The 13,054-nt window shown below is 37.2% G+C and overlaps 1 protein-coding gene across 1 annotated transcript in view; it reads left to right on the top strand.

Annotated features, from left to right (window-relative positions):
- Nucleotides 1-1,690: 1,690 nt before the first annotated feature.
- The window catches only part of LOC116162888 (tachykinin-like peptides receptor 99D), a gene marked incomplete at its 5' end in the record, with an annotated part of 78,793 nt that continues 67,429 nt past the window's right edge, over nucleotides 1,691-13,054 (top strand). Inside the window, 1 exon segment of the mRNA XM_031476649.1 lies at nucleotides 1,691-1,906. Within this exon segment, the coding sequence (XP_031332509.1) occupies nucleotides 1,691-1,906 (216 nt within the window).

Here is a 13,054-nt window from a genome sequence, read left to right on the forward strand (position 1 = left end):
GAAGCGCGGATTTGATTAAAATATTGTGGTTTATTGGTGTTTTAGCTTTACTTTGTATTCAGTTGAAGCGTTGAGTGAAGGATCTATCCTTCACTCAACGGTTGAAGGTACAAACTGAACACTGCGAAACGTAAACTTTTGTTTTTGCATCAAATCGAAATTATAATTAATTGATAACACAACGGAAGTTATTTACGAGGCATGTTCAATAAATACACGTTCGAACGCTGTAGCACGAATGTTAGTTTTGCTATAACCGCAGAAAGTTACATAAGACGGTCGTCAGTAATGTAGGTGTCTACTACGAAAGCGCTGTGGGGCCAAGATCTTTTAAATCTTATCTAACAATTGTCAGTTCTTATCTGACAATTGTCAATTAGTATCTAACAATTGTCAGTTATTATCTAACTATTGTCAATTAATATCTAACAATTGTCAATTCAACGCTCGAACGTGTATTTATTGAACCTGCCCCGTATATTCTTTGTAAATAATCAAGTAACTGGAAAGGGTTCAATAACAAATGTGCGCACAATTACCCTTGACTTTGTTGCTTGTGAGCCGGAGTTAACAGAAAACTAGGGAGAGTAGACGGAGTACTTTTGAAAATGGCACCAAGCAATAAATAATTTTATTGAAATTTTCGGATGAAAAATTTTAATCTACACAGGCTGTCCCAGGTGGGATTGGGTAACTTTATTTCTCTTGGAGATAGATATTAGTTTACATTGGGAAACTTTTGCAGTTTTATGTGCTGATAAAAATTCCGTTTTAAAACTCAAAAGATTCGGATCCGATTAAAAGTATAAAATCTAATGTCGCCGATTTCCAGGTCCTAATCTATTAAGAATATACTTCACTTAAGGTCGATAAAGTTGGCACCCCCCCAGGCACCCCCACTTTGCCGAAATCAAGTAAAAATATGCCTATAATTTAGGACTAATTAAAGACTAATTTGTACCCACAAAATTAAAACTGTACCCGCTTGGTCCCACCGGAAAACCGATTCTAGGAGGGTGGTGGTAACTAGAGATCCAGTTAGCACCTCCACTTTTTCCGATTGAAAATTTATTAGTCGCATCAAAAACTATGAATTAAAAACTAATTTGTACCCAAATTAGATTTTCATTGTTTAAACAATTTATACATTAAACCATTTTTTACTAAAAAAGGGAAATTCTCAGAATTAGTAAAAAGAAATGGAACGTACAAATTAAAGACGAAGTTGTATCCACAACCAGGGTCGGATTTGGCATGGGGCCATGTGGGTCCGCGCCCAAAAGTAATCATGAAATATGCTGTAACATATAACCTCACATTTCGACGAAATTATGTAAACTTTCTATCAAGATTGTGGAATATTTAGGGTTTCTTGGGCAAATTTGTCCTCCAGCCATTTTTATCAATTTCATGCTCGTACCTGGGGCCCCTGGGGGGCTTAACGTGACGTAACAGTTAGATTCTCTTAAACACGATTGAGCGGTTTTTAGATGTTTGTATATTGGATTTCATTGTTTAAATCAAATACGTTATTTGAAATGGATGTCTTTTATATTTCTCTAAAAATGAAACAGTTATTTGTTTGTAATTCTAACTACAGATATCAGAAGTCTTGCTGTGAAAGAACTTGTGGCTTGTTCCCTTTAGTAATACAATACAAATAAAGTCAATAATGTATTATTTCGTTTAGGTATATGGCGATCATGACACCATTGCGACCTCGGATGGGCAGAACAGTAACATTGTGTTTGGCAATGAGTACTTGGTTACTGGGAATCGCGATCTCAAGTCCTTCTCTATTCTATTACACAACCTATGTGGAACAATATAGTGAAGAACAACAACGAATTATTTGCTACGGAGCTTGGCCGGATGGCGACACCAACGAATCCTTGTATGAATATATGTAAGTACCAGATATATGACCTTGTAGTGTACATAAGCAATAAATTTTGTCAGAAACTTTAATAACTTAATTAACTTATAGACGGCACGGCGACATGTTAAAATAATTATAACAAAACCCCCTATGCGTTAAACTTCATATTTAATTATTTCAAGATTTAAGTGTCACTAGGGTAACATGAAAGCTTTTACCTACTTTACTTAACGTTTCTCATTTCAAATTCGTTTCATTACGCTTCCCTTTGACTTTCTACGTTACAGATACAATAGCGCCAATTAGCACAGATTTTGATCCTTTCATCAAAGAGCTGAATAATAGTGGGAAATTCTACTCGTCTGATTAATAATTGTCCTCTATTGAATGTTTTAATTGTTTGTCTGATGAAAATACTTCAAGGTGCCATTCCTTTGAATTTTTCACGATTAATATTAAATCTGTCCGGTTTGCTATTCTATTACTATTTTAGGGAAGTAATGAGTTCCACTGCATGGCGAGGCAGCGTACGGATAAGGAAATGATTTTTAATAACTTTTTTGGAACTATTAAAACCGTGTACCTATGCGTGGATTGTAAATAACATAATTGTGAACCTATATGCTGTAATTGCCATTTTACTATCCACATTTCACGGGTATCTTTATTATAATTATAACATAGTCTATGATCAAGGTTAATAGAGAAAGTAGGTTGCCTCATAACTTTCAGCCAATAAACGTTCAGTATTAAAATACGCGAATGACGTCACCCAGAATCCCATTTTGTCCACATCATAAAAATTAATTATTAACGGCAACAACAACAGAGCAAGTTCAAAAAATGCAAAATGGATCCAAATGGTACTTTACAATTTACATGGTTATGCATTGCATAGAAAGAAACATGCTAGCGAAATATTAAACGCACTTTATTCAAAACAGCTTACATTAATTCATCTTCATAGTCTTCGGTCGGGAATGCAGACTGCACAGTCTATTGCATACGGGTTCAGGTTCCCCTTTCCATTGCACTTTATAACCCATTCTTTTTGTAATACAGGAATTACCTTTTGGAAAAGCAAAAACTGAATCTGCGATCCATTTGCTTTCGATTTGTTCCAGCTGCTATTGCATATAACAACGTCACAAAGATTTCCATCCGGCATCTAATACCCTATATTGATACCTACTTAAGTAACAGTAAGTATTCAATGGAATTAAAATAAGTATTCGTAATTGATTCTTCAGCACTGTCTGACAATTATAAGTACTTACACAGTTCAAATGTAACTGTCAAAGTCAACGAAAATTTAAACACCAATCAAATATGACTTCCGGATTCTCGATGACGCGTCTCTCTAAAGTTACGAGGCAACCTACTCTCTCCACTAACCTTGGTCTCTGATAGCATGATATATCGAATGAAAGTGTAGAACCGTTGAGTGAGAATATAGGAAGAGGCGCAACCTCCATAGTGGTTTCTTCTATCTCTATCCAACGTACTGGAACGCCGAGTCGCAACTTGTCGTCGGGCATACGAGATTCCATAAGCGCTGTCTTTGAATATAAAATATATTCAAAGGCGCTGTGTAAATCTCGGACGCCTACTTCGGCACGATTTCAAGTACAGGCGTTGCGCCTCTTCCTCTATTCTTCACTCAACGGTAGAACTGCCACTGCTGTTATACCCTCGGTTATACCTATATGCAACTCAAGCATAATAACTACCTTTTATGGCGGTCGAAAATATAGTTATCATAACAACTTCACAATGCTTCGTTACGTAAGTGACTATTATCACAGATTTAGAGTGTTTAGATCTGTGCTATTATGTAGGACTGTTAAGTAAGCTCCTAATTAGTTCGCAATAGTTTAGCGAATTATGCCAAGGATTACGAATATTTTCACTATTGCTTATGTAACGGACTTATGGACATCATATTGTCCGGGTCGCGGAGTGGTGCATTGATGTTGTGACTTGTGGTGGGGACGCCTGTACGATATACTTCACGTTGTACATAGCACAAACACGCGTTGCATATGCTGCAGATGACCGTCAGTGGCGCAATACGCTTTACAATTGCAATAGAAATGGCATCACAATGAAGTTAAAATAAACATCAAAGATTTAATTATTGTAGTGTACAAAAATGGCCTAGTGATAATAAAAGAATGCGTCTTGAAGTAGAGCTTCAACAATCTGAGGAATCACGCAGTATGCCAACTAGACGGAAACCAAGGCAGCGAAAAACTGCAACGGAAAATGAAAGGATTAGAAGCCAACGGAGAGCGAGTGAACAACGCAAAGCTGACGCCGCGCGCCGCGCCGTAAAGAAACAAGTTGTACGAAAAAAATTACCGTGGGACAACGTGAATCTAAAGCGGCCAAAACGAGATGTTAAAGAGAGAATGACAATAGAGCAACGGCAAAGTAGAGCAATGAAACAAAGACTAGCCCGAGAAAAAATTACACCACAACAGCGTGAAGCAAATTCGGCAATGAAGCGACAAAACAGGCATCTCCCAAAATCCCACCGATCCGTACGGGATCTTACTATACGACCTCACCTGCATTAGTATTTGCAACGCTATACATTTTAAAGCAGAAGAAACTGAAGGCCACTATTCATTATTTAGCGGCCATGGTGCTGTAAAAATAGCAGCACTATCCGGAGCAACTTAAAGGATCAAAAAATTTCCGTTCCAACATTAGAAAAAACGGAGCCGGGACACTTCGCCGAATGCCCACAACGCCGACACGATTTTTTAATGATTCATATTGTCGACTTAGGGACACTACGCCGACCGTGCCCACATCGCCGACAAGTGTACAAGGGACACTAAACCGAACTTGGCCATAACGTCGACTCATACAACACTTGTTAATGAAGCTGGACGGTGTGCAACACCATGCAGAGCTTTTGACGTTAAGTTATTTTAGGTTTAGAATTTTTTTTCGAGCTACAGGCTCATGAAAATTCTTACTGGAGGGGGTTTGAAACAAAGCAGCTTTGGATATTAGGTTATTTGTAGGTTTACGACATTTTTTTAAACGTTTTGAAATGCAAACTTATACACTGGACAGAGTATGAGGGGCATGGTTTTTCGAACAGTCGACGATGTGGGCACGGTCGGCGTAGTGTCCGTCGGCGTAGTGTGCATACTAGCCGATATGGACCATCAGAATATCGTGTCGGCGTTGTGGGCATAGGGCGAAAGGTCCTAGACCCGAAAAAACAACTAATGCCTTTGCATCATTTGGCTAGCGACCTACCAAGTTCCAGTCGGGCCATCCGGCCTTTGTTATCCACGGTCATGTTAAAGTCAGTTAAAGTTAGTGTTAGATAAAAAATAATAGGCGGCGTATTTTATAGTTTAAAAAGATTAGAATTTTTACCGTAACTGTCACATGTAATAACGCTCAATCTTGTAATCAATAATATCATTTTCATTAAAGTTTAACGTTGAATTATATTAGGTTATGGGCGCAGACCTTCGTTTTAGTGTTTTTCCGTTTCGAATTGTGTATTTGTGAAGTGTTGTTAAATCCACACATCAGCAGCAGAATGGATTTAGCAAAGCACATTAAACCATTGACTGGTGAGTCAGAGTGGCCAATTTGGAAAAGGAAAATTCGTGATTTACTTGATTATCATGAGGGAGCGTTAGATGTTATCGATAAGAAGCTAGAGAAACCGACTCCGCTTAGTGCTAATCCAACACGAGATGAAGAAAAAGCATTTAAAGCTACAAGCGATCTCTATCGAAAAGCTAATAGTTATGCCAAGTCAATGATTACAAGTACAGTTTCTGACACAGTTTATCAGAAAATCATGGACAAGGTTACGGCGCATGATGCTTGGGAGGCGTTAAAACAGCAGTTTGAAGCTACATCCAAAGATCAGCTGTTCAAGATTTGTACAGAGCTATTTTCATTTGGTTGGACATCGGGCGAGGATGTTTCCACACACGTAGCCAAGCTCAAGAGTCTATGGACCGAGCTGAATAACGGGTTAAAAGCTAAGAATGAAAATCCACTCCCAGATCTACTATTGGTATGTAAAATTTTACATATTTTACCTAGTAGTTTTGAGAATTTTAAATCGAGTTGGATGCTGTTAACGAAAGATGAGGTTAAAACATTCGACGAATTAACCATGCAGATTATTATTTTCGAACGAAATATAAGACAGCCTTCAAGTAATGATAGTGATAAACAAGTAGCCTTGTTGGTTAAGTCAAATAAGCAGACAAAGAGGGGTACCGACAATTTCAATTTTGTATCGAAACTTAAGAAAGAAGATACCTGTAATTACTGTCAAAAGAAGGGTCACTGGGTGAGAAGTTGTAGAAAATGGATCGCAGATGGTCGTCCTAAACGTAGTAGTAGTAATAGTAGTAGTAATGCTGAAAGTAATGCTGCAGAGTCTCAGGTCGCTTTAGTCTCAATAGATAATGAAGTTTTAGCTACTGAACCAAATTCAGAGGATTGGATTGTGGATAATGGGCCTACTAAGCATGTAACTAGTCGTTCTGATTGGTATTGTACGTTTGATGAGTTTAAAGATCCGCGCACAATTAAAGCAGCTGGAGAAGAACGTTTGATTGCTATCGGGAGCGGTACTATCAAGGTCTCTTCAATTGTCAATGGGAAGAACCAACATATTTTATTGAAAGATGTTTGGTACGTTCCGAAAATTTCGAGAAATTTATTTTCACCATTGGCTGCCCATGATAAAAATTTAAACAGTGAATTCGGATCCACCGTAACCACTTGCTCGTTTTTGGTAAACGGCATCACAGTGTTGAGTGGTATTCGAGAGAAGTTTGGATCATTGTATAAGGCAAATATTAGTCCAATTTTGTCCCAAAACAGGGCATCAGTAAAAATAGTAGAAGCAAACGATCATTTACAGTTATACCATGAAAGGTGGGGTCATCAGGATAAGCGTTACGTCAAGAAAAAGCTTGAACAAGAGTTTAATCTTAAAGTTAAGTTTGATGATACAATATGTGAACCGTGCGTATATGGTAAGGCGCATAGACTTCCATTTGGTAACAGAAAAAGTGCCTCACAACCGGGAGAACTTATTTCGGTCGATGTTTGTGGACCCTTTTGTGAGTCTTTTCAGAAAAAACGTTATTTAGTGGTATTTAAGGACAGTTATAGCTATATCGTTACGGTTTTATTATTAAGTATAAATCTGATGTCAAAGTAGTTTTAGAACAAATGCTAACGCATGCAGAAACTCAGGGTCACTTCATTAAAGAGCTACTCAGCGACAATGGAGGTGAATTTGACAACGCAGATGTTCGAGAAATCTTGCAGAGACGGGGTATCACACAGCGATTGACAGCACCGTATACACCACAACAAAATGGCGGTAGTGAAAGAGAAAATAGAACAATTGTCGAGATGGCACGTACGTTCAAGTATTCCAATTCTGATGTGAAGTTTCCGGACGCGATTTGGGCTGAGTTAGTTACAACAGCGATCTACATTCTGAATAGGACTGGGAAGTCGTCAAAAGATGGTATTACTCCATATGAAATTTGGTGTAAGAAGAAACCCAGGATAAAACACCTTCGAATCATCAGTTCGGCCTGCTATATCCATGTTCCAGATCAGAAAAGACGAAAAATGGATAGAAAAGCTGAAAAAGGCTACTTAGTTGGTTATGATGGAGATGAACGATATCGAGTGTACGTTCCAGAGAAGAAATGCGTTGTTTTATCTCGAGATGTAAAATTTAATGAAGTAACTCAAGAATGCGAAGAAAAAGAAAAAGTATTTTTCAGGAATAGATTGTCAGAAGAAGATGAATCAGAAAAAGAAGACCAGATTGATAAACCAGAAATTACTCAACCTGAAGGCAGCACAAGAACTAAAGAAAGCAAAGAAGAAAGTGATGATGAGTGCAGTAGTGAATATAACAATGAAAGATCGTTACGTAATCGAGAAATTATCCGCACTCCAAAGTATCTTGAAGATTACGTTATGGCGATGATGACAGAGCTCCATCCTCAAACATATGAAGAAGCTATACAAGATAAAAATCGTGCATCCTGGAAAAATGCCATGGACAATGAAATGGCTTCCTTGATGGAAAATAGCACATGGGAATTAGTAAAATTACCCATAGGTGGTAAAGCAATTGCTTGTAAGTGGGTTTATAAATTAAAATTAAATCCAGACGGAAGTATTTTAAAATACAAGGCAAGATTGGTCGCAAAAGGATACAATCAAAAGAAAGGTATTGATTACAATAATACTTTCAGTCCAGTTGCAAAGTTGCAAACTATTCGTTTGATACTTGGTATTGCTGCAACAGAGAAAATGCATTTGGCCCAATTTTATGTCTCAACTGCATTTTTATATGGAGAGCTGGAGGAAAAGATCTTTATGAAACAGCCAGATGGATACGATGATGAGTCTGGTAGAGTCTGCCTACTCAAAAGGAGTTTATATGGACTAAAGCAGTCGCCTAGATGTTGGAATCATCGTATTGGAAAATATTTACAAAAATTACAGTTTAGAGCCAGTAAAGAAGAACCATGTATGTTTGTTAAAGAGAAAAATGGTGCTAAGATAGTTTTAGCATTATATGTAGATGATGGTCTTATTGCTGCTACTCATAAAGAAGATCTTGAAGAATTTATCCACCAACTTAGAACAGAGTTCAAGATTACCTCAAATGAAGCAACATATTTCTTGGGTCTTGAAATTGAAAAATCGCAGAATGGAAATATCAAGATTAGCCAGAAATCGTATGCTCAGAAACTACTTGAGCGTTTTAATTTTGTTGAATGCAAGTCAGTTTCTACACCAATGCTTTCAAGTTCAGGAAGTTCGAATTCAGGGAAAGCATCAGAAAAAGAAGTCATATTTCCATATCGACAGGTCGTTGGTGCGATCATGTACCTTATGTTAGGCTCGAGACCAGATTTAGCCTACAGTGTGGGATTTTTATCCAGGTCATTAGAAAACCCTACTATTGATGATGTCGCGAGAGCTAAAAGAGTCCTTAGGTATATAGCTGGGACTATTGATCTTGGTATAGTATATCAAAGTAACGCTAAGAAGGGAGCGTTCGAATGCTACAGTGATGCTGATTTCGGTGGTTGTAGTAAAACCTAAAACAGGTCGTTCAACATCAGGAGTACTGGTCAAATATGCCAATGGAGCTGTTTCTTGGATTAGTCAGCGACAAGGTTCCGTAACAGAATCTACAGCTGAAGCAGAAATCGTAGCTGCAAGTGAAGCCGCAAAGGAAGTTATTTGGCTTACTCGACTTTTGCAAGAAATTACATTTTTAAAGGAAATTCCAGTTATCCAGATTGACAACGCAGCAGCTGTTAGACTTTCTGAGAATCCCGAAAATCATCGCAGAACCAAGCACATTCAAAGGAAACACTTCTTTATTCGTGAGCATGTTAGTGAAGGCACTTTGGTTGTAGAAAAGGTTTCATCTGAACATCAGGTAGCTGACATTATGACCAAGTCTCTCGCTCAAACAAGATTACATATCCTTTGTGTAAAGATGGGACTTGTATAATTATTAATTTTTATCAAACAAGGGAAAGTGTTAAAGTCAGTTAAAGTTAGTGTTAGATAAAAAAATAATAGGCGGCGTATTTAAAAAAAAAAGATTAGAATTTTTACCGTAACTGTCACATGTAATAACGCTCAATCTTGTAATCAATAATATCATTTTCATTAAAGTTTAACGTTGAATTATATTAGGTCAAGTGTATCATAAGAGTTCCACCAGCATCACAAGTGACAATCCAAGATATTCACAGCTGTACTTCTTGGATCCACAATATGCTACTAATTTAAGGATAGCCAAAAGCTACAACGATGGTTGCCTTCGACCAATTATGATAAAAGTTGGCTGACGCCATCATTTCAAAAATCTTAACTCCTTTGCTACTTTAAAGCGCTGCCAAGTGGTCAACCTCCGTGTTGCAATACTTGACTCGATCTCTCTATGGTGAACGAGGGCGACAGGAACGTTAGGCGATCTTGACAATTTGATGGTAGGTTCTGGGTCCCACACTTTGTCGAAGACCTTCTCTAGCTTCTTTGATTTCTTGCTTTCCGACCACTTCTGGTGCCACTCGCCGACAACCCCCCAGAGGTCAACGGTCAACGTTGAGTGTGCGCAAACTCAAGGTTCATTTCATCGACGGACAAAAGGAAAAATGCACCCAAAATTCCTCGGTACCGAACTAGATTTACTGGCCTACTTAACAAAAACACTAATTACCTCGCCTTTATGAAACCAATCGTTCTTTCCTTTCATCCTTACAACGGTGGAACGCGGGTTGACGAAAATGTAAAATTTCAGAATTGGGAAGTAAATAGGTACCACCGACCATTCAAATATTAGGTACTTACACATTTGTTGTACGCATATTGCATTTTCAGTTCCTTTTATTAAACTTGCCAATCCAATTGTAATTCTGATCTGACCTTTTGCTTTGATTGCCCTCCTTCTTGTATGAAATCCCAGCAACAAAGTTTCAATATTCTTGTAATCTTTATAATGGAAGGAATTTTCCTTTACATGTCACATTTACTGAATTGTCGTAAACATCTTACATATCCCCTGTAATCTCTAGAAAATCTTATTTCTTTGTGACGTTTCCAATAAAATGATACTAAAGTTACGTCTTACGTGTCAGTCTGGCGGTGATATTACATATCTATGCAATTTAAATTCGCACGACAATGTCTGAACGCAAGTTGTCTTAGTATGATGTAATGTTATACCCACTTTCACTTTCTGTATATAACGCATCTGGCAGGAATTTTTTAATGATATAAAAAGTTTTCATGGCACGAAACTAAATAAAGTATGGGGAGCTGTTATGAAATATGGAAATGCTCATCACTCATGTATTCTCATCGCCAACTCATGTGTATTATTAACGAGCTCCTATAGCGAGTTTATAATTTTGCGGTGTCTGTCCGTCCGTTAGCACGATATCTCGATAACGAATGGACCGATTACGATAAAATTTAGTAGATGGATTCTTTGTCAAATTTGTAGGTCTGAGTTCGTGAATTGACAATGTAGCCCAAAAAATAAGGAAGGCCCTTTTGACATTTCCGTGAGTTATGAACCGAATTGCATGAAATTCAATATGCGTATAGCTTTAGCCATATAAAACTCAATTCCAAAAATTGAGCCTAATCGATCAACATTCACAGTGCCCTTTTCGCATGTCGACCATTTATAAACCGAATTCCAAACTTTTTTATTTATGAAGGTAATTAAATGAAATTTGATACATATGCACTTTGAATAAAAGCAAATTTAACGCCAGTTTCAAAATTTGGTTTTGCGCATGCGCAGTGCTTTCTTTCTTATTTATGGGAGCAATTACATGAAATTTCATACATATACACTTTAAATAAAAGAAAAACTAACATCAGGTTTAAAATTTGGTTTTGCACATGTTATAGCCATACCCCGGAGCTCGTTTTCTATATTTGTTTAGTTTATTCTTAAACGTTTAATGGGAAACATGTGGTACCGTAGAGCTTTACGTTGATGACATTAATAAAGTAATGTATCATTTTACTTATTTACAACTAATAACACTACTCATTAGCAATATTTACATTTTGCTCGTTAGCAGGAACTGACGGTTTTAATAAACTGCACCAATATAGACAACGAGCGAAAAAGTCACTTCCGGTTCACGGATATTAATAATGACCATCACTTAGTCCCTTGACCGTTGTCTACCTATTGCTAAAACCAGAATTGGAAAATTCGGAACAGTTATAGTGAGTTATCGTGTCCATAGATCGAACGGACGGATGGACAGAAAGTACACAATAATAACATGGCTTTTTGTCGCTCATTAATAAATCGTTCACTCGGTTTATTTTGGTAAATATTAAACGTACCATTTGTTAAATTGTGAAAATGCAGTCGTTTAGCAGCAGCTGTGGATATCAAATGGTTGTTTTCGTTTTGATGTGTGACTTTCATTTTGAATGCTGTTTTCTATGCATCCTGGTGGCGACGTTGTTGAACAACAAGCCCAAGTCTTTTCAAATTCGAAAAGAAGGGACTCCACCAAACTGGACTAGCCTGGCGGCATTTGCGTCGTTGCCGCCGACACAAATGCCGCAGTCTTAAATTCGACTCCACCAAACCTGGCATATGTGTCGGCTTACAGAGAGTTCATGTTTTTCATCCCAGAATGTTTGACGACGACGAGATTGTTTTGTAAGGTTATATGACCCTAAACATTATTACCAAGAAATAAATAAGAGGAAGCACAAGGTTTAGGTACGGCCTAGTTTAAACAAAAATCTTCGCTGTGAAAAACAATATACCGGAAAAAAGCAAACAAAATACAAACATGCGATACCACGTCAACAATGCAGTACCGTTCGACACAAATATTCAAAACTGAATGAAAATACATGTTTGCAGTAGTTCCGGCAGAGCTTACAATCTTACCAACTTAAAAGTAATCATGAAATATAAGTATCATAACGTCACATTTCGACAAAATTATGTCAACTTCGTATTAAGATTGTAGACAATTTCGGACTTCTCCCGCAAATTTTTGGTTGAAAACGCTTAAGTAAGGTACCCTCTAGCCATTTTTTTTTAATTTCATGATTGTACCTGGGGACTTAACAACGTCACGTAACCGAATTGAATATTGCAAATAAGTTATAGTAAAAAAAGAAGCCAATTTCAGGGTGCCAGGGATTAACAACGAGTTATTACGCAGAAATATAGCATTAAATATGCGCATTGGGAATGGAAAGCCAATTTTGCATCATGAGGAAAGGAAGTTGTTCCAAAAATTCAATTGCCCTCATCTAATTGTGATATTGTGAGTTTTTTATTAATCAGATCTGGCTTATCACCAAGCTAAGCGAGGCACAAATCATGTGAAGCCAAACATAAAAGTAACATAAAATTAGAGTATATTAAAATGGAGATATTTAATTTTCGAAACTGAGACATTAGTAGCAATAGTCATGACTTTTGTTGTTTTATGAAAAATAAAATAACAGAAATGTTGAAATTTATTTTTAAATTTGCGGGTATACCAAAACCTTAATAAAACATGTAAAAACAGTTTTGTATGCACCTTTTAATTCTGAACAACTTTAAACTCTACAGTTTTTTCTGTA

This window comes from Photinus pyralis, unplaced genomic scaffold (assembly GCF_008802855.1).
Source record: "Photinus pyralis isolate 1611_PpyrPB1 unplaced genomic scaffold, Ppyr1.3 Ppyr1.4_LG2, whole genome shotgun sequence".
NCBI classification, from domain to species: Eukaryota; Metazoa; Arthropoda; class Insecta; order Coleoptera; family Lampyridae; genus Photinus; species Photinus pyralis.